At 32.7% G+C, this 20,490-nt stretch overlaps 1 protein-coding gene and 1 long non-coding RNA gene across 2 annotated transcripts; one reads left to right on the top strand and one right to left on the bottom strand.

Annotated features, from left to right (window-relative positions):
• Positions 1-9,640: 9,640 nt before the first annotated feature.
• LOC139851628 (uncharacterized) lies at positions 9,641-11,472 on the top strand. The gene is made up of 3 exons (XR_011760679.1): positions 9,641-9,960; positions 11,063-11,155; positions 11,304-11,472. It is a non-coding gene; the product is annotated as an uncharacterized lncRNA (long non-coding RNA).
• Positions 11,473-13,711: 2,239 nt separating this feature from the next.
• Positions 13,712-17,769, bottom strand: LOC139853157 (glucan endo-1,3-beta-glucosidase 1-like). Its single transcript, XM_071842534.1, has 5 exons — positions 17,642-17,769; positions 16,080-17,357; positions 14,879-14,906; positions 13,968-14,128; positions 13,712-13,887 (listed from the first exon to the last, which is right to left on the bottom strand). Exons 1-4 carry the CDS (start codon positions 17,691-17,693, stop codon positions 13,969-13,971), a joined length of 1,518 nt encoding a protein of 505 aa, XP_071698635.1. The 5' UTR covers positions 17,694-17,769; the 3' UTR covers positions 13,712-13,887; position 13,968.
• Between the last annotated feature and the right edge of the window lie 2,721 nt (positions 17,770-20,490).

Raw genomic sequence — 20,490 nt, 5'->3', positions numbered from 1 at the left:
TTTCTTGTCGTTGGAGGTAAAAGGCTTCTTGGCGGGGTTGTTGTTATTGTTGTGGTTGCTTGATTGAGAGGCTTCCCATGTCCTTTTGTTGTTACTCGGGTGGTTCTCGACCATTGGTGCCGGTGCTTCCATTTCATTCACCGTTTTTAAGGCTTGGCGGGCCATTGTTAAAGCCTCTTGTAGGTTAGTGGGTTGAGATGTCATTACCTTGTGTTGAATGCTCTTAGGGAGGCCATCCATGTAAAGTTCGACTCTTAGGGATTCGGGAGTCATGAGATTTGGACACATCGAGACTAGTTCGGTAAACCGTTGATTATAAGCTTCGAGGTCATTTCCGGCCGTTTTTAAATTCCTTAGACCCTGTTCGAGCCTTCGAGTCTCGTCGCGCGGGAAGTATTCGGTGATCATCCTTTCTCTTAATTCGGTCCAAGAGAGTGTAAGGGCTTCATCGATACCCACTGATTGTACATACGTGTTCCACCATGAGAGAGCGATACCGGTAAGAGTGAGGGTGGAAAACTTGACCTTATCTTGGTCCTGACAACCGCTTATGCTAAAAACGGATTCTGTTTGTTCAAACCATCGGGTGAGAGTAACCGGTCCCCCGGTTCCATCGAAAGTGGGAGGATTGTACTTCATGAAGTTCTTGTAGGAGCAACCTTCGATTGAATTACCGGCTCCATGATTGTTGTTGTTAGAAAAGTGATCGGCCACGGCCGTACCCATGGCGGTGGTTATCATTCGTTGAAGAGCTTGTTCTAGAGTTTCGAGAGGAGTATTGTGTTGACCTTGGTGAGCCATTGTTCCTTCATGACACAAGAATATCGTTGGTTAGTATTTTCAACAATACTAACCGGAGTATGGAATAAGGATAAAGAGAAAATTTTCCTTGACTCGCCTTAAATTCTCTATGTCATAGTGTCGGAACGTCCATGTGAATCACCGTAATATAATCCCGGAAATTATATTACCCTGATTCTCATGTGCATTTAACATTACTTCATAAAGTCAAGGTGGCGCATCAACAAAATTTATCAACGTAAGATCAAGATCGAATACGAGTTAGATATGATAGAAGAGTTCGAGTATAAATGCACAAATAGTCAAGTAATTCCTACTTTAGTCTATATGCCGGTTGTAGTCTAGATTCACCTATGTACCCTATGACTCGGGGTGGACACAAATGAACTCTAAATCCCTACAACCAAGGCTCTGATACCACTTGTAGCGACCCCGACAAATCATCAAGTGACGGCGTCGACTACGTGGGTCCCATTACCTGGTCATAAGTCTTTATGACAATGTTTGACCAAAATATGTCACCCTCATTTCAAAATAAAGATTGTTTTCAAAGTTTATGAGAATTGTTCAACCAAAAGTTAAGTTACAAGGTTATAAGTACATTTGAAATCTAGGCGACACGGTTTAAAGTAAAGTCAAAAGACGCTCCAAGTAATGCATGTATACTCGACATCCAATGCAAGTATCAAATAATGAGCGGAAGCATTTTTCACATAAAGTGCAAAACCTGAGAAAAACATAGAAATCTGTCAACGAAAACGTTGGTGAAATCATAGGTTTAAGTAAGTATGTGAGTAAAAGTAAAGTAAGTCGAACCACAAGGTTTGCAAAGTTGAAATAATAGTAATACATTCTAAAAGTTAATATTCACGAGCACCCAATTATCAAAGCTTAACATTCCAATTGTATACCCCATCCATAGTGCTAGAACAAACACTGATTCTCGAAAATATATTTCATCCGTAGACGGTAGCGAACCGTCAAAGATGAGGGTTGTCAACCCATATGGCCATATAACATAAGTTCTCGCTTACACCCGTCAAGTGTAACTAATGATAATCGAATTGAGGCTTTTTGTTCTAAACTCGTATGTAGAATGTTTGTTTTCCCGTTCTTGTGTTCACTTAGTTCAAAAGAATCGTTTATGTTTTCTCATCCCAAATATAAGTTCAAAAAGAGTAAAAGTGGGACTATGATCTCACCTTGTATGCACGAACCACAAAGTACTTCGACAAGTAATCGTGCAAGAAACAATGCTAGTCTTGACCTAAACAAATAGGTTGTATCAATAACGATAGTCACGAAGGGTCAAAGATGTTCAATTAGTCCTATGGCTCGTTACGACTCGATTAATATAGCACGTGGATCAATTTGTCAAGTTTCATGCACGACACAAGTAGTTAAGCATGTTAGAACGATTGTATAATCGTTTGGTTAAGTTTGACTAAAAGTCAAACTTGGTCAAAGTCAAAGTCAACGGGGTCGGGTCGGGTGTCCGACAATTTTCTCATGATGAGAAGTTATATACGAGCATAATAGTCAAGTTTCATGGTAAACGGGGTTATAGTAAAGCGGGAAACATTTTTGCGACATGAAAAACAAAGACAAAATGAGCTGGGCAGATGCGCGGCGCGCTATGGGTTGCGCGGCGCGCACCCATGTGCAATACCAGGTCAGAACTCGACCAAGGGAACCATTTATTTGGTTTTTCTGATTTGCGCGGCGCGCAGGTGCACGCGCGGCGCGCATAACCTGGGGAATTGCTGATTGCAGAAAAATAACTTAAGTAACGAACCAAAACTCATTTTAACATATTTCATGCACCGAAAACACTTAAAACGCATAACCTATATCATTAGAAAGGTAATTTGACAAGGAAAACAACTAAGCACATTTCATCAAGCAATTCATCAATTTCAATAACCGATTTTCCGTCAAGTGATCATTAAGAATCCATTTTCAAAGTTTCAAGCTCATCAAATGCATTTTAAGTTTCGGGAATCCAATTCACACATGTGATATGCCGTTTTGAAGGTAATAAAACACACATTGCAACTAAACACTTATCAACAACAATTTATAGCATTTGATGCACCAAAAGTTCATATAAAGCTTATCAAACCCTAATCCAAAATCACCAAAATCACTAATCAAGTTTATGAAGTTTTACAAATCAACCTACACATCAAATTGAAGCTAGTGACACTAGGAACACATCTAATACTTGCACTTTAACATATTAACAACATTTAAGCATCCAAATCATAAATCAAACACACCAAACTTTCAAGTTCATGCTAGTTATCAAAAATAACGAAATCGAACATATAAATCATATATTCATGTTAGACTTGAGCCATAGACACTAATTAACAACTTTATAAGTTAAAAACATCAAGAACACAAAAATCTAGTGATTTTAGAAAGTTACCCAAACGAGATGAGGTTGGTATGAAATCGAAGAGGAAGATGCAAGGATTCCAAATATGTAATTTGTTTGGATTGAAGCTTGATCGATTTAAAATGGATGATGATTTCTTGTTTGAAGATTTGAGAGAATTCTTGAAAGTGTTAAAAGAAAATGAAAATGAAAATGGAAGGGAATGGGGAGGTGGGTGTTGACTAGTCAAAAGCTAGTCACATCTTTGCTCCCTTGGCGAAACTAGTCCCTCGAGTTTGTTGTCGGGTGCGGGAATTAACCAAACGAAATATTTTAAAACGTTAGAGTAAACGAGTGATGTTATAATTAAATAACGAGAATATTATGAACGTTAGTTAACGAAAGATGCCAAATTAAATGACGAAAGATATTATTTTAAAAAAAAAAGACGGTGTTAAAATAAATTTAACGGAAAAACGCGGGATGTTACATCTTTAGAGTTCGCGTCAATTAGGGTGTCTGTTCCCTAATTCTTAGATTACCAGACTTAATAAAAAGGGGCATATTCAGTTTCGATCATTCAACCATAGAATGTAATTTCGATTACTTGTGTCTATTTCGTAAAACAGTTATAAAAGTTGCGCATGTATTCTCAGCCCAAAAATATAAAGGGTAAAAAGGTAAATGAAACTCACCTAATGTATTTTGTAGTAAAAATACATATGACTATATTGAACAAAGCAGGGTTGGCCTCGGATTCACAAACCTATATCATTTGTATATATATTAAAACGTATAGTTGTAATCGAACAAGTTTATATATATATTATTATTAGTAGTATGCTTGTTATTTTATATGTTTTATATGTATATAGATAATTTTAATATATTTTAATTTATATATATTTATATAACTAATAATTATCATTCATTATACATATTAATAATAATAATTTATATTAAAGTTTATATATGATAGGATATGTCTTTATATTAGTTGTTATATTTGATATATAGCTTAGTTAATATCATTTCAACATTAACAATATGATGATATGTAATATTTATATTATTGTAATGTATTTTTATGCAAAAATATTTATTTGAAATATTGCTAATAATGATAATAATAACAATAGTTTTTAGAAAAAAAATTGCTAACTTTGATAATAACAATAATACTTAAACAATGGTTTTATTCATATTGGTGCTACAAATATTAACTTTAATGATAGCACTAATAATAATACTACTGATAGTAATACTAACCAAAATATTAATTTTACTGCTGGTGTAGTTTTGATAATAATATTAGTAATAACAATAATAAAAATCATAATCATAACAGTAATTGTACACATGATAATGATAATAATATTAATAAGAATACTAATTATATTATTAATATTAGCATAATAATTATAATAATATTAATAATTAGTAATAATAACATTAACAAATAACAACAATAATATTAATAACAATAAGAATGATAACATTAATAATGGAAATAAAATTAAAATGTATATACCCTTTGAAAGTTTTTCTAAAAAGAAATGCCTCCCACGAGAATCGAACCCAAGACCTCCCGCTAACCAATGATACCCTCTAACCATTCCTGCACTTCTGTCTTTCTGAATTATATGCTAACCCATTCTATATAACACGCGTTTCAGTTTCTAAATCATCTTCTTCATCATAAAGAGGTCGACCAGGGATGGAATCAAAACAAACTTTCATGATCTCAAACAAGGACTTGTAACCAATCATAGAACAAGGAAGAGTGTTCTTGATTAATAAGATAAAATAAATAATAAAAAAAAAAAATTAAAAAACTGCTTCTGCTCGTCGAGTATCATCAAAAAAAAAAAAAAATATGACTTTGAAATTCAGAATGTAATAGACAAAGTTTATAACACAAAGTGTATTTTAAATCAATCCTACAAACTATTGGGACCGTCAATTTAACTCGAAACATCAAATACAACTCGAATTTAACCAAGAACCAATTTGTTGACTTTTGTATTTCGAAGTTTGACTTCCAAAATTCGACATCAAGAAAAAGAATTGGAGACTCAAATTTCACAGATAGTTTGCATAATATAATCCTAACCTATCTACATTTACAGATTTTGAGATTAAATACAAATTTGAAGTTTTTATTTTATGAACAAGAATAGGGGACGGTTTGTAAAAAAAAATTAATAAAATAGATTGGTTTGATAAAAAAAAATTGGTTGTTGTATTTGATTTTGGTAACAACAATAAATCTGAAATCTGAATCACAGTTATTTCTCACAAATGTATCTATATATTATTTTTTTTTAGTCGATCAGAGGTATCACTCAGAGGAAAAGAAAACAAACAGAAAAAATAAAAAAAACATTAAGCAGATAAAGAATGGATCTGCTTTAATAATTCAGATCTGATCCTATTACGCGTATTTTATATCTCTTACATTATTTATATTTTAATTACTTAATTAGTATTGTATTTATATTTATATAACCAATATATGTATTTATCCATATTTATAACTGAAATTTATATATATAAGTATACGTATTTATATATACATGTATCAGTATTTGCATAACTATATATATATATATATATTTAATTTATTATATATATACATATATATATATATATATATATATATATATATATATATATATATATATATATATATATATATATATATATATATATATATACATGTACATGTATGTTAAATATATAAGAAACATAATAATATTTATATACAAACATTAATATTAACAATAACACTAATAATAGTAATAATAATAATAATAATAATAATAATAATAATAATAATAATAATAATAATAATAATAATAATAATAATAATAATAATAATAATAATAATAATAATAATAATAACTATAAACTGAAAATGGTCATATTATTAAAGGTAATAAAATAATGATTTTTAATGTTCGAGGTATTAATAATATATATTGATAATACAAGTAACATAAAGGACATAGCAAGTTATTTTTATTCAATTTCTCATCATATATATATATATATATATATATATATATATATATATATATATATATATATTATATTTAGAAATAATAATGTTAGTAATACATACATCAACACTATTATTAATATCAGTAATAATAATAAAAGTAATGATGTTAATATTAATATAACAGTTATATTAAGTTTAATGTATTACAATTTATAAATTTGATCATATTTACTAATTATATATATTATATGATAACTTGTATTAAATATTTAATATTTATAGTTTACTATGTATAATATCACTTATGTTTAGATTTCATACATATATATATTCATTTTAATAGTAACTTAATTATTCTGTATTTTATTTTATATTTAGTTCAAATTGATTAAAGTGTATTTCATTATTTCAAAATATTATATATACACTTATATTTATATTTATATCTATATATTTCTATATTTATTGATTTACATATTTATTTACACACAATGGTTCGTGAATCGTTGAAAATGGTCGATGTCAAATGAATCTATGTAAACAGTTCAAAAATTCTTAAGACTCAACTTTTCAAATCTTGCTTATCGTGTCGGAATCATAGTAAGATTAAGTTTAAATTTGGTCGGAAATTCCCGGGTCATCACACCTTTCACTTGTTTGCATAGAAAATCATCCAAAACCATCAAATAACTTCAAATTTAACCTTCTTGGTCTTGGAACTCAAACTTTCACAACTTTCACCGAAATAACTCCAAATCGTATCCAAAAAGGACCAAAATATACCCGATATCGCTAAGGAAAACGCGTATGAAATATGCGATATCAAGGACCTAAGTAGACGGCGCCGTCAATGACGATTTTGTCGAGTCGCTACACTAACTACGTTCGAAACGGACACCTTTTAAAAAAACACTTAAGACAACGACATCTAAAACGGCGCTTAAGACATGAGCCGTTTTCCCCTCTGTAAATACACAACGCTATGTTAAATATGAATACGCAGGCCGAAAGTCCCCGCCGTATCGCGCGGACCGGATCCGGACTAATTTTTACTATTAATTGACACTATATTCATCTCACAGCATAATGCAAAAATATATATATTTGTTCGTATATACAATAAGAAAACTCAACAACATACCTGATTCTTACATTCACAATTCACAACTAAAATAATATACAAAGCAGAGCATCATGTATATGTTATACAGTATATGTTCTCCGATCAACATATATATTAATATTAATTTAATAATAACAATAAATCACCGGAGCATATTAATATTCACTAGTGAAATGACCCGTGAAACCACGGGTTTGTTTAAACAAAATAGTTTAATGATATGTTTTAACTATTAAGTGAACGCAAATGATAAAGTAATTTAATTTAATGATCCGTGGAACTACAGAGTCCGACTAAAAAACTCGTTAGCTGAACATTTCATCAAACACCTAAAATGCATATTAAACAATCAACATCCAATCATAAGAGAGAATATCGATTGTCATTTTATTTTAAAAGTGTAAATTAAAATATAAATTTTGAATTAGTTTCCTTCTGCCTAGCTTTTAAACCTTCTCGTACTCAATTCAAAATAATTAATTAAAATAGTTCAAAATTATTTAATTTTAATAATTAAAATAATTATTAATAAGATTTAATAATAATAATTAATTAATAAGATTTAATTTTAATTCAAAAGTATTTAGATTAATGACATCACCCACCATGCTTAGATTTTTTTCTTTTTTTTGATTTTTTCTTAACAAAGAAATTAGGGATGTCATCATTATAGCATGACAAAATTACTCCCGTCGTCCTTGAACATATACCGAAATTATAGGCGTCGTCCCTAAAGTTTTTTTTTTTGTGCTCGTTGTCACTGAACTTGCATTTTATAACTTGTGTCGTGCTTCTGTTATCTGTCCGTCTCTTTCCTCCGTTAACCTTCAACATGTGCCAAACATGTGAGGATAATTCTGACAATTTATCTCTTTTATAGTTCAGGGACGACCAGCGTAATTTTGTCTTTCTTCCCTTATTTTCATCTTCATCCCCAATATTAAACAAACCCTAATTTTTTCAAACCTTTTATTTTTTAAACTATTTTCTTTCTTCTTTCTTCACAGATCTATCCAAAACCATGAACACAATTACTAATTCAAATTCACATCAGTGTACATCTTATATTCAGAAACTCAGATGCACAAAATCAATCTATTACATTTGCCACAGTGTTCGTTCTTTATCTACATGAACATCAAAAATCATCATCATCATCATTTATGATTCTCAACTCGATTTAAGATCAGAAAATATTCCCATTCAGAATCCTAGGCTTCGTGTATCAACATAACAGAAAAACAAGAACAAAAATTTATAAGATCATCATCTTCGTAGTTCATAGTTCATCAACATCTTCAAACCGATTTAAGCGTCCATCATTGAAAGGAAACGGAGCTTAGATTTGTGATCTAGAACCATAACCGAACACTCGATGATCTTTATTATCGATTGACAGTTTCATATTCACCTCGATCTAGATCGTGTTCATCACTAACCGAAACTACAAAAGACTTAGGTCCTCAGAACGATTCAGGAACTTTTGACGAAAAGTAAAATTGCAATTCTGTCAAGATTCATATCGTGATTCTTTCTGGAAAATTACAGATTCTAATTGTTTCGTATGATGATGAATTTGAAGGTCAAAGATATATGATGAAAAGTCAAACGAAGTGGATTTCATCAAATTCAAGTTCAATATGATGTTTCAGGTTTGTTTGATGGTGATCGAGTGTTCCTATGACGATTCGAAGCAACTTTGATGAAGGAATTGTGGATTAAAAACAACTGAATCATGAAATTCAATTTTTGTGTGCTTCATGGTTACGGTCCCTGTTCATCATCGATTCATAAACTTTGAAGCTATTTTGGTGTTAATCCATTCCTTAAAATTGTAAATCGATGCCTATGAAATCCGTACCAATTGATTTCAATTGATAATTGCAAAAAAGTTGTGATTGTTGAATTTTGAGTTCTTAAGCTCGATGAATATGGCGATTACAGAATTGGTTCGCACATTTAATTAATGATGATGAAAAAGTGCACGTATCATGGTTTTGGATAGATATGTGAAGAAATAAAATAGTTTTAGAAAAATTAAAGGTTTGCAAGAATCTATCTATTCTATTTAATAAATGGGAGTTTCAGCTGAGGTCATCACGTGCTTCTAAGGATTGTAACTTGTGCTTATAAGAGTTGTATGTTGTAATTTGATGATGTAATATATACTAATTATTATTAATAATACTGTAATATTATACTCCGTAAAAATTTTAAATTACATTACACTTTTGAAATATTACCTCGGAACAATTCACTTTGCACACTTAACTTTTGAATTTATAAGGTGATTGGTTGATAGAGTTGCTCATCACCGGCCTCTTACCTCCAAACTTCTCCAACAAGCTTTATATTTTATTAGTTTAGATAAAAACGATGATTAAAAATCTAATCCTTTCTCTTTGTATTTTACAGGATGATGATAAAGCCGTTCTCATCCTGCAATGGTGATAAAGATGATTGTTAAGAAAATTATTATTAGCCGCTCTTATTCATTGCAAGATCTTACTTCAATCTTCACATTCATTTAAGTCCTATCAATTCCGGTTGGTTTATCTTCTGGAATTGAGGTATGCCGTGTAAACTCCGGTTGGTTTATCTTCGCCAAGACAAAGCAACTTGATTCTCATGATTCTATTGTTTTATTCGAAAGTAAGTATCTGGATTTTTCACTTTCATACCAGTTTGATTGAAAGAATAATAGATTTTATTTTTTTTAGTTGTACATGAATGTTCGCGTATCAGGTTTTTGTTGCTTTGTCTCCATAATATAGAAGTTAAAAAGTGATTTTTAAGTGCATGTAAGGTGTTTGATGAAATGTTTGAGACAAATGAGTAACTTATTGTATGATTTATGTTATCTAGGTACTTATTGGTTCATGTTGTTGGTGAAAGCTCTAAGATTGAGAAATATTTTGTGTTCATCATTCTTATATGTATGCTTAGAATCATGAATATTTATTGAATGCACATATTGTGTTCCGTGAGATGTCAAACACTAATTTGATGTTTGGAGTTAGTATTTGCATTTTCATATGAAAATAGGAGTCTTATGCAATAAGACACAGAACAAGAGGTATAATATCTTAAACTGCAATCCATTTAATTTTATATACAGTAATGAAGCATAAATCTTTAGAAAATGTAATTCTTTGCACTAAAAGATGAATTACCCTCTCTTTTCTTTTTATGAGTAGTCTTCTTATCCATGGCTATTGGATTATGATCAAGATTACCATGTAGCCTTTTTTGTTATGTTTGGTACTATATTTGTTCTTTTATTCAATGAGGCCATATTGTTAGTAAAACTATTTTATATATCAACTGATGTTTATATATTTTCCATGTTGATGGAAGCAATGGAAATTTAAACGCATGCATAAGTACTATGGTGCAAAAGTAATAAAGCTTGAAATTGGTGGCACAATGCTTATTCATGATATTCCTATGCAAAATGGACGTTTAACATGATTTACTGTTAAAAACATCCCTAATATCCCTTTGGTTTTGTTCTATATATACTCCCTTACTAAATACATCTTATAGTGCAGCCGTTTATTGGGAACTACAACTGCCTCTGTTTTTCGATGTTTAATGAACAATGGCAGTTTGTATTTTCTTCTCTGTTACTTATGTGTTAAAGTTGTATGTTCATATTATGGTAGAGTTTGTTTCGGTTTGCTTGCCATGGAGTATTTATGGGCACTTATAGTTGTGTTTCACACTAATACGTTATATTTGGATGAGTTTTCAGACTTGGAGGCTGGAGCTATGCAGACAGGGGAACTTCATTAACAATAGCTGTCCATTTAAAAACATACAAACCTATTTTTAATTGAATTATATGGTATAGTTTCATCTATATCTATCATATGCAAAGTAGTTTTTTAACCAATAAAATAATAATAAAAAAAACATATCAGTTTTATGGTCAATTGGGTCATCTACATCTTAGCCGGACTTGCATTAAGTTTTGTGTCTTTCTTCTATTGCAGATGGCCTGGCATAGTAGAAAGAAGTGTCTGAAGATGGAATTGATTGAGCTAAGTGGAAGGCCATAAGTTCAAGTTTAATGGAACTTCTCAAATGAATAACACATGCCCAAGAGGTTTTATCGCGTGGACTTATTTTGCACATGTAAATTGCACACATTATTGTGTATATGTTTAACCAATACATTTTTTATAGTATTTATGTTTTGAACTTGCTTAGTATAGTTGTGCTATAGGTGGCTATGTTGAAGTTGTTAAATCAAAAATGGCCAAAAAAACACAAGAAAATGTTTTGTTTGTCTCATGTGTTGATGCTCAATATTAGTGTTATATTAGAGCACTTTTAACCATGACATAATGTCATTCCAAGATCGACTGCCATATGAACGCCACATCAGCACTTACTTCTCATCACTAATTCAAGATTAAATGCTAAGAACTATGACATACCCATCACATATTTTCTCACACCCACTAAATTATAGATAATATATTTATTTAATTCAATTAATTTAACCAAATATAGTAATAAATCATAATTAACGGTCAATGACACTAATAATATATTGTAGAGATCTTCACCAAACCCGTGAATTCACGAGTCAATGAACTAGTTAGGGTTTGTTTAATATTGGGGATGAAGATGAAGATAAGGGATGAAATGACAAAATTGCCCTCACATGTTTGGCACGTGCTGAAGGTTAACGGAGGAAAGAGACAGACAGTTAACAGAAGGACGACACAAGTTATAAAATGCAAGTTCAGTGACGACGAGCGTAAAAAAAAAAAACTTTAAGGATGACGCTTATGATTTCGGTATATGTTCAAGGACGACGGGAGTAATTTTGTCTTATAACATTTTAATATTAACTATAGATAGATAGATAGATGAGTATTTTATATTTATATTACTGTACCTCTGATTGGAGCAAGATCGGAGCAGCGCAAAAAAAAAAGGAACATATAGGCGTGAAACTCCAAAGTGATCGATAGTGTAAATTAAAAATATAGATAATAAACAATAGTCTTTATTTATACATATAAATTGTTTTCCACTCCAATCATTCCAAAATTGGGATGATTACAAATAGGAAAAAAAACTCTATATATTATCCTCTCAAACCCATTCCACTCTATTCCTTTCTTTCTTAAAAAAAAAAAAAAAAAAAAAAAACTCAAGAATCAATGACCAGTCTTTACTCCTCTCAAATTCTTTCTTTTCCTTCTAAAAAAACTCGAGAATACATTGAAGCATGTGTCAAAACTGTTACACAATAGAATTCCCCATAACAATCACTTTATTATCATTCAATATTTATAGAGTACAGAAACCCTAACATTACATAGAAACCCTAGCAGACTGTAAGCCCATAATACATATTGAACTCGGGCCAAATATATTGGCTAACACTCCCCCGCAGTCCGAACCACGAAATCGCGAAAGTTCGGACTGGAGCAAAACAATAAACATTAAATTAAAGAAATAAAATAAACTCTAAACTCTATATTTTTGTTCATTTGTTGCATCGAATAAGCTGATATTCGTTGGTTGAGTTGCATATTTCTTGACGGCTTCTCCTTTTCCGTAGCGTTACCGCTTTCATATGCTACTTTTGCGGACGAAACAGTATTCTTCAATGATGCAAACAAGAGTTTTGACAATATTCTTTTTTTTTGTGTTTTTTTTATATTCTTCTTTTTTGGGGGTTTAGAACCTAGTCAAGTTAGGCGGCTCAGCCCCACGCCGATAAAAAAAAAAAAGATTACATGCTACGATAACATCTAAACAAAAATAAAATAAAAGACGCTGATAAAAGAAAATAAAAAATTACATGTTATGATAATATCTAAACAAAATAAAAGACAGGATTAAATCGGCATATGCTCGTGGCAGGTAACATGTGGCTAAATATAAAATAGGTTGGTGATTAAGATAATGTGATCGTTTGAATTTGAAAATAAAACATGAAAGCACTCAAAGCAGATTGACGGTGAGTAGAAGTGCAAAGGGAAACAAAAAAAGGAAATAGTTTAGAGTAGGAAGGAAAAGAGTACGGCCGATTGAATTTTACGGCAATATTATTTTTTCCTTTTAGGTTTTGAGGTGGTGGTTAGGATAGTTGATGGGGTGGCTTAGAGGTACCACGTGATGGCCGATTAGGTCTCGGATCAGACCTCCTCTCTGATACCATGTTATACAATAGAATTCCCCATAACAATCACTTTATTATCATTCAATATTTATAGATTACAGAAACCCTAACATTACATAAAAACCCTAGCAGACTGTAAGCCCATAATACATATTGAACTCGGGCCAAATATATTGGCTAACAAAAACTTCCTACCGTCAAGAATAATAGTCTTAGAAGTTGGAGAACAATAAACAACAAATGATTAAACTTCTAAATTTTTGGATTTTCAACGTCTTGGTACACAACAAAATGTAGAGCATAATTATCTTTATGCAGTGGTTATATCATGCTCTAACTCATCTATTTATTACGCTAGAAACTACATACAACATTATACAAAGACTTACTACATACCAAAAAGAATCAAAAGCCCGGTTCTCATCTTTGTTTTCCTGCAAAAATAGTGTGTCATCAACAACAAACCAAACACAAGTAGTTTCATTATAGTGTAGGGGTTAGGTCATTAGTTTACCTCATAAAATGAATAAATAGAACGTGACACCAATAACGAGTCCTGCAAAAAGATGCAAACCCTCCTCAAAAGCCCTAGTTTTGATGAATCTTGATCTATCTACTCCACTTGTTGCATTGGTCGAGTTCACCACTGTGTCCGTTCTATTGCTTATTATTTTACTACACCACATTGAAACAAACTTAGGGTGAATCTTTGCGTTATGATCTTAGGAAAAAGATGAATCTTGAAACAACTAATTTAAGAGGGTGAACACAAAGATTATGGGCTCGAGTCATAAAAACACTTCCCTTTGCAACTTAAATGAAACCAAGGGCTCTTTGTGTATGAAAATTGTTTCCTTTTCTACTCATAAAGCACTCAAGACTCTTTCATGAGAAAACCTAAAGGTGTGAATTTCGAGCATCTCCAAATAGTATAGATATGGTTATATGATTTTACAAATTTTATCTCAAATTGGATATGTAAAAATTTAGCTAAAAATGAAACGGTCGAATGGGTCAACAGTCTACCAAAGTTTATTTGAATGGTTACAAGATCCTAAATCATTATATCAAAATGGGAGAAGATATATCCACTACACTTTTTGATAAATCCACATGGATTGTGCATTTGCAATATTGTTTGTATGATGATACTGTGTATGATATGACATGAATTTGTTGAACAGCGGTTAGGAGACGCATAGATGTCCAAAACCTCCAAAGCCCATAAAATATTCCCTTATGTATTGGCCTTAAAAAAAAGGTTAACCCCTCAAGCATCGCTCAAAATATATATATATATATATATACTACGTATACGTATATCTATTCTTGCAAGTTTCAATGACCTTTTTACTTTAAGGAAATGGGAAACAGGACAAAGAAAGGTACAAATATGTGACAGAAAATGAATGTAAGCTAAATTACCTTCCTGGAAATACACAGACCCCGTGACCTGCAGTGGGTGCACAAAAAAACCCAAGTTACTCCACATTATTTACAGTTTGCAATGAGCAGTGCACACATACAAAACTAATGGGCCCCTCTATGGAGCCTATTTTAATATCCATATCCATATATTAACATATATATTGAGTGTACCAAAAAGCAACACTTTATACTAAAGTATTAAAGATTAAAGATTTGACTCTAGAATTTGCAGGGTATTAGCATTAATGCGATAGGTGTAAGTAAGTAATGATGACTCAAGGTATAAGGTCAAGTTTGTAGTGTAGTTCACTAAAACAGAGAACCCATTTCCAGGGCTAAAATAGTAAAACATTCATAATGTACAGCTTTCATTGAATGATTGATCTGGGTTTCACTATTCTTTTCTAAACAGTCAGATAAAGGAGAGGACATTATGCATATACATACTCATAGGTGACAAGTGTTTTTTTTTTTTGGGTAATGTGAATCTGTAGCAGCATCCTATGTACCATAAGTGTTTTTCTATAGTGAGAAACAGTAAAAGGCTTTTTTGGTTATTCAAGATGGGTTTTAAGGACTTATTCATTAGCAAATGACTAATAAGAGATTGGCCTTAGAACAATATAAAAAAGGTTCAAACTTTGCATGATTCTACTTAACAAATAATGAAAAAAATTTAAAACCACAATTTCAAGTAAAATAAACACATTCAAACGCCATTTCCTACATAATGTCTTATTAACTTTGTAATCTTATCTTCAGTATCACAGTCACTTTCTAAACACGCATCAAAACACGCCGAAGGATTCTCACTACAACCCTTTGTACATTTTAACGTGTAACGGACTACAGAATCATCATACACCTATTAAATGATGTTTTGTTTGTAAGAGCGAAGTCTCACACACCCATTACACCTATATGTACATTTGCAAACGGCGGTTGGGGTGGTTTGGTGACTAGCCCGTCCCGGTTTGCCCAAAAACATCTAATTAGTCGGTCAACAATTATAAGGCAGGCCAAAGTCGGGTCAAATTCGGTCAATGTCGGTCAAAAGTCAAAAATTTTGTTGCCTTGTTCTAGTGTAAACAAAAATTTCAAGTCCATTTAAAACTAGTTGGGAAAAACACCGACTTACATAGGCTTGTTAGTACAGGCATAAATATGATGTACATTGTGCAATGGACGAAGTACTTACTTGGATCTGTAGTGGTGATCAAGGCCACACCTTTGAAATCACAAGACCCTGCAGACCTTCCTGTTTTCTCATAATAACTATCAAATGCATAAGAAGCATGATTCTTTACATTATTAGGTAAATAACAACTTTCCCCTGGTTGAATCTCAGAACAATTTGCCCTTCCGGGCCCACAAGCCCAATCTAAAGCCGACTGCAACGTTTTACCGTCAACCCCATCCATAGCAACACAATACGTTTGATTTGTAGTATCATTCGCCAAAAATTCACCACTTCCGGACACATGAAGCAAGTAAACGGGAGTTGAATTCGCATAAAACAACCCCCAATTCGCCTCAGAAATCGGCGATGCCCGCAAATCCTCGTTAAACAATTCGTATATGTAAACACTAGAAGTAACCTCGGGATGAAATGGGGTCCCACTTCTATCCAAAATATGCTTAATTAAATTAGAGTTATACGTATCAGCATTATCGATTGTTGCATATGGCTCTTTTGAGTCACCCTTTGAAGGCCAACCCGTTTCAGTAACAAGAACTATAACATCGGAAACATTCAAATTCTTCATCGAAGAGTAAGCGGAATCGATCATAGCATCAAGAACATTTGTATAATGCAACAAAGTATTCGGATCCACCATTTCCTTTGCAGGCGTTAACGGTTTAAACAATGAATTATCAATAGGGACAACCCCTTTGTTTTGCATAAACACATAGTAAGGGTACATATTCATCATTAGGGGCGATTTAGTCCTCGAAAGAAACTTAAGAAGTTGAACTATAACAGGTGAAAATGTTTCATTGAAATAAGCTTGCGAAGGTGGGAACGGGTCAAGAATTATGTTTGCTGCATGTGGGGTCGAAATCTTGATTTGGTTATGTAAATTTGAAGCTACTAAAGCACTATAAAGTGACTCGATGGCCGGCATTAACATCGAAATTATCGAAGGGACCGTTGTGAAAATTTCATCGCCTACTGCAATGGCGGTTATGAGTGTATCGGGGTAATAAGCAGCCACATTTTTGTTAACCCAGTTGGCTGCAGTGGTGTTGGATGACCCAATACCAAGAATTTGGTTATTTGGTACCGAAATGATGACCCGAATCTTGGTTTTCGATAGGGATTTAAGGATATCCGGGTCAGCATCATAAAGACGGATATGTGTTACCTTTTGTTGCTGCAAGAATGAAACTAATTGTGCAGGATTAAGCAAGTTTGATACATCTGTACCTATGTTAACTCCCACATAGGGTTCATCGTTATCTTGTTGTGCCTTAACTGTAAGTTAAATAAATTAATGTCATTACTCATTAGGGTTTCACTAGTTTCACTTGAAATAAAAATTGAGTCTCTAAAAGGGTTTCTTAAATTTCAGCATTACGGATTAAAAAGATGGAAACTTTGAAATGAAAAGCTAGAAAAAGGTAGGATTCCAGTAGTTTATAGATACAAAAGACTATATTTCTTGATATGGGTTCCGTAAATTTACAATCTTTCAAGCATAAAAATGGATTTTTTGAACTAGGTTAGTGAAATTTGTGAAGAAAAAATAAGTTATGTACCTAGTAATGCAGCAGAGAAGAGAAACAGAGAAAGTAGTCTAACAACCGCCATTAAAGTGAAGCTTGAGGTATGCAAGTTTTATGTTCCATGAGTGGCAGTTGAAGTAGAACAAGAAGTTGCATACTTTAGCAAGTTTGGTAAGAAATCTATCAGAAATATTTTGGAGTAGTTTTTGACTAGCGAGATCTAAGCAATGGAAGAATGTTGAAGGTAAATGACAATTATACCCTCGATGGAATTAGGTACCCACGATTTTATGGAGCTTTGGACCTTTGCACTTTGTTCCTGTCTTTTTTGTTTTGAAATGGGGATGATGCATAAAGTTCTAAAAAGAAAGAATATGTAAATAAAGAGACTCAAGTTATCAAATTGATGAATGAGCCAAAATTACAAAGATGATCAAAGGATTAACAGTGATCCTTACAAGAATACTAACTACAAATTGTGAAAAAGTACTCAAATTACAAAAAACAATACACAAACTACAAACATTACGAAACTTCAAAAAACTCATAAGTTGAGACGAATAAAATTTACGATAATATTTACAGATTACTCGCTCATCCGACTATAGCACAATTTTGAATTGGGCAAATTGTCCAAAAAGTGAACATTAAAGCCAACTTTTTGCGATAAAGGGAATATTACTTTTCGGTTTGACTTAAAGGTTTCTGAGTTTTGTTTGTAGAAAGATTTTTTATTTGAAAACGACCAAATCGAGATAAATGACACCGTGTGTTAAACATTGTAAACCCCATGATTATTATTCAACACTCATACGATATTTATAGTACATAAGAACCCTAATAAACCTATAACTCTAACGGACTCAAGTCCACAATCGGGTTGGGCCACAACCTATCATCTAACACTCCCCGCAGTCCGAGCGGCGAAATCGCGAAAGCTCGGACTGGAAGAAAACGCTAATATTGAAAAAAGCCTAGCAAATAAACAAAGAAAAGTAACTTTTTTTTTTCTTCTCTTGTTTGATGCGCCGAATAGACATATATTCGCGGATGTGGTTGCATATTGCTTGACTGCGTATACCTTTTCCGTAGCGTTTTTTTTTTCTTTTACGCCGTGGCTTGCTTTGCCTAAGGATTGAGCAGGACTTGAGCATAGAACTTTGTCGATGATAACAGTCATCTTCAACGCTGCAAATGAGAGTTTTGACTATATTCTCTTTTTTGTGTTTTTTTTATCTCTTTTTTTTTTCGGGGTTTGGAACTTAGTCTAGCTAGGCGGCTCATCTCCACGCCGATTATTGATCGAAAAAAATTGAGGATAACATAAATTAAAACTCATAACAATAATAAACTATTTAAACATAGGCGGTTTAATTTATACGAGTAATATATTAATTAATTTTCCAATAGATGAAGAATTAAAAGGGAGAAATATTAAAAAGAAAAGAAAGAGATGGGATGAGATGAGATGAGTGGCTACATATGACTGTAATCGATAGTATTGTGATTTGGTAACACGTATGCTACGTGTCTGATTTGGTACATAAACGATAAAAGAAAAATATGTTGAGGCAGAAAGAAAGTAACAAAGCATTGTTTTTTTTTAATTGCTTTTCTTTGAAAGAAAATTTGTGAGAAGACAATCGGATAACGAGAGCGAACGTGCACAATGATTATTTCCAGGCACGTAAAAGATAAAATATAGATTAATTAACATGACAACTTTTAAGATGTAGATTAGGATTGAACGGAAGATTCGGTGTATTGGTATTTAGGAACAAGAATCAAGAAGGATAAAAAGAAAAGAGAAACAAGAAGGGTGTTGATTTACAGCCTAAGGTATTGACGGGTGGTGTAGAGCTAGCGGCTCATGGCGGCCGATTAGGTCACAAACTTAAGCTCTGATTACCATGTTAAACATTGTAAACCCCATGATTATTATTCTAACACTCATACGATATTTATAGTACATAAGAACCCTAATAAACCTATAACTCTAACGGACTCAAGCCCACAATCGGGTTGGGCCACAGCCTATCATCTAACAACCGTGTACCTTCTTTAATTTCATATCATTCATTTAAGTCTACTAGGTTTCCACATGTACTAAATAACATGGAAGTAAAAAAGTACACGGTGGCATTTTTTACCTCGATTTGATCGTTTTTCAAATCAAAACCATTCTACAAACAAAATTCAAAACCCTAAGGGCAAACGAAAAAGTGATATTCCCTTTATCAGAAAAATTTGGCTTTTATGTTCCTTTTTGGGCAATTTGTCATTTTTAATTCGACGCCAATCCCAAAAAGATTGAAGCCATTGATAATTTGCCATCTCCGAAGACAAAGAAAGATGTGCAGAGTCTAACTGGGAAGCTTGCGGCTATCACACGGTTTTTGTCGAAAGCCGCAGAGCGACAGTTACCATTTTTCAACACTTTGAAAAATTGTTTGAAGAAAAAAGACTTCGTATGGACTCAGGAAGCAGAATCAGCCTTTCAGGAGATGAAAAAGGTACTTGCGGAATTACCAACACTTACTGCGCCAGTATCAGGAGAAACGCTAACGTTGTACCTCGCGGCATCGAAGGAAGCTGTCAGTTCAGTTCTCATCGCGGATCGCGAAAAGACGCAAATGCCGGTCTACTTCGTAAGCAAGACGCTGACATCAAGCGAAGTAAACTACTCACCGATAGAAAAGCTTGTATATGCGCTGGTCCATACGGCGAGGCGTTTGCGCCGATATTTTCAAGCACATCCAATCGTGGTCATAACTGATCAACCAATCAAACATGTGTTATACAAGCCGGAGATTTCTGGCCGAATGGCTAAGTGGGCAGTTGAATTAGGAGAACATGAAATAAATTTTTCTTCTCGCAGTGCG

The sequence above is a fragment of the Rutidosis leptorrhynchoides genome, chromosome 6 (genome assembly GCF_046630445.1).
Source record: "Rutidosis leptorrhynchoides isolate AG116_Rl617_1_P2 chromosome 6, CSIRO_AGI_Rlap_v1, whole genome shotgun sequence".
Classification (NCBI taxonomy): Eukaryota; Viridiplantae; Streptophyta; class Magnoliopsida; order Asterales; family Asteraceae; genus Rutidosis; species Rutidosis leptorrhynchoides.
This window is presented reverse-complemented; position numbering and strand designations above follow the sequence as displayed.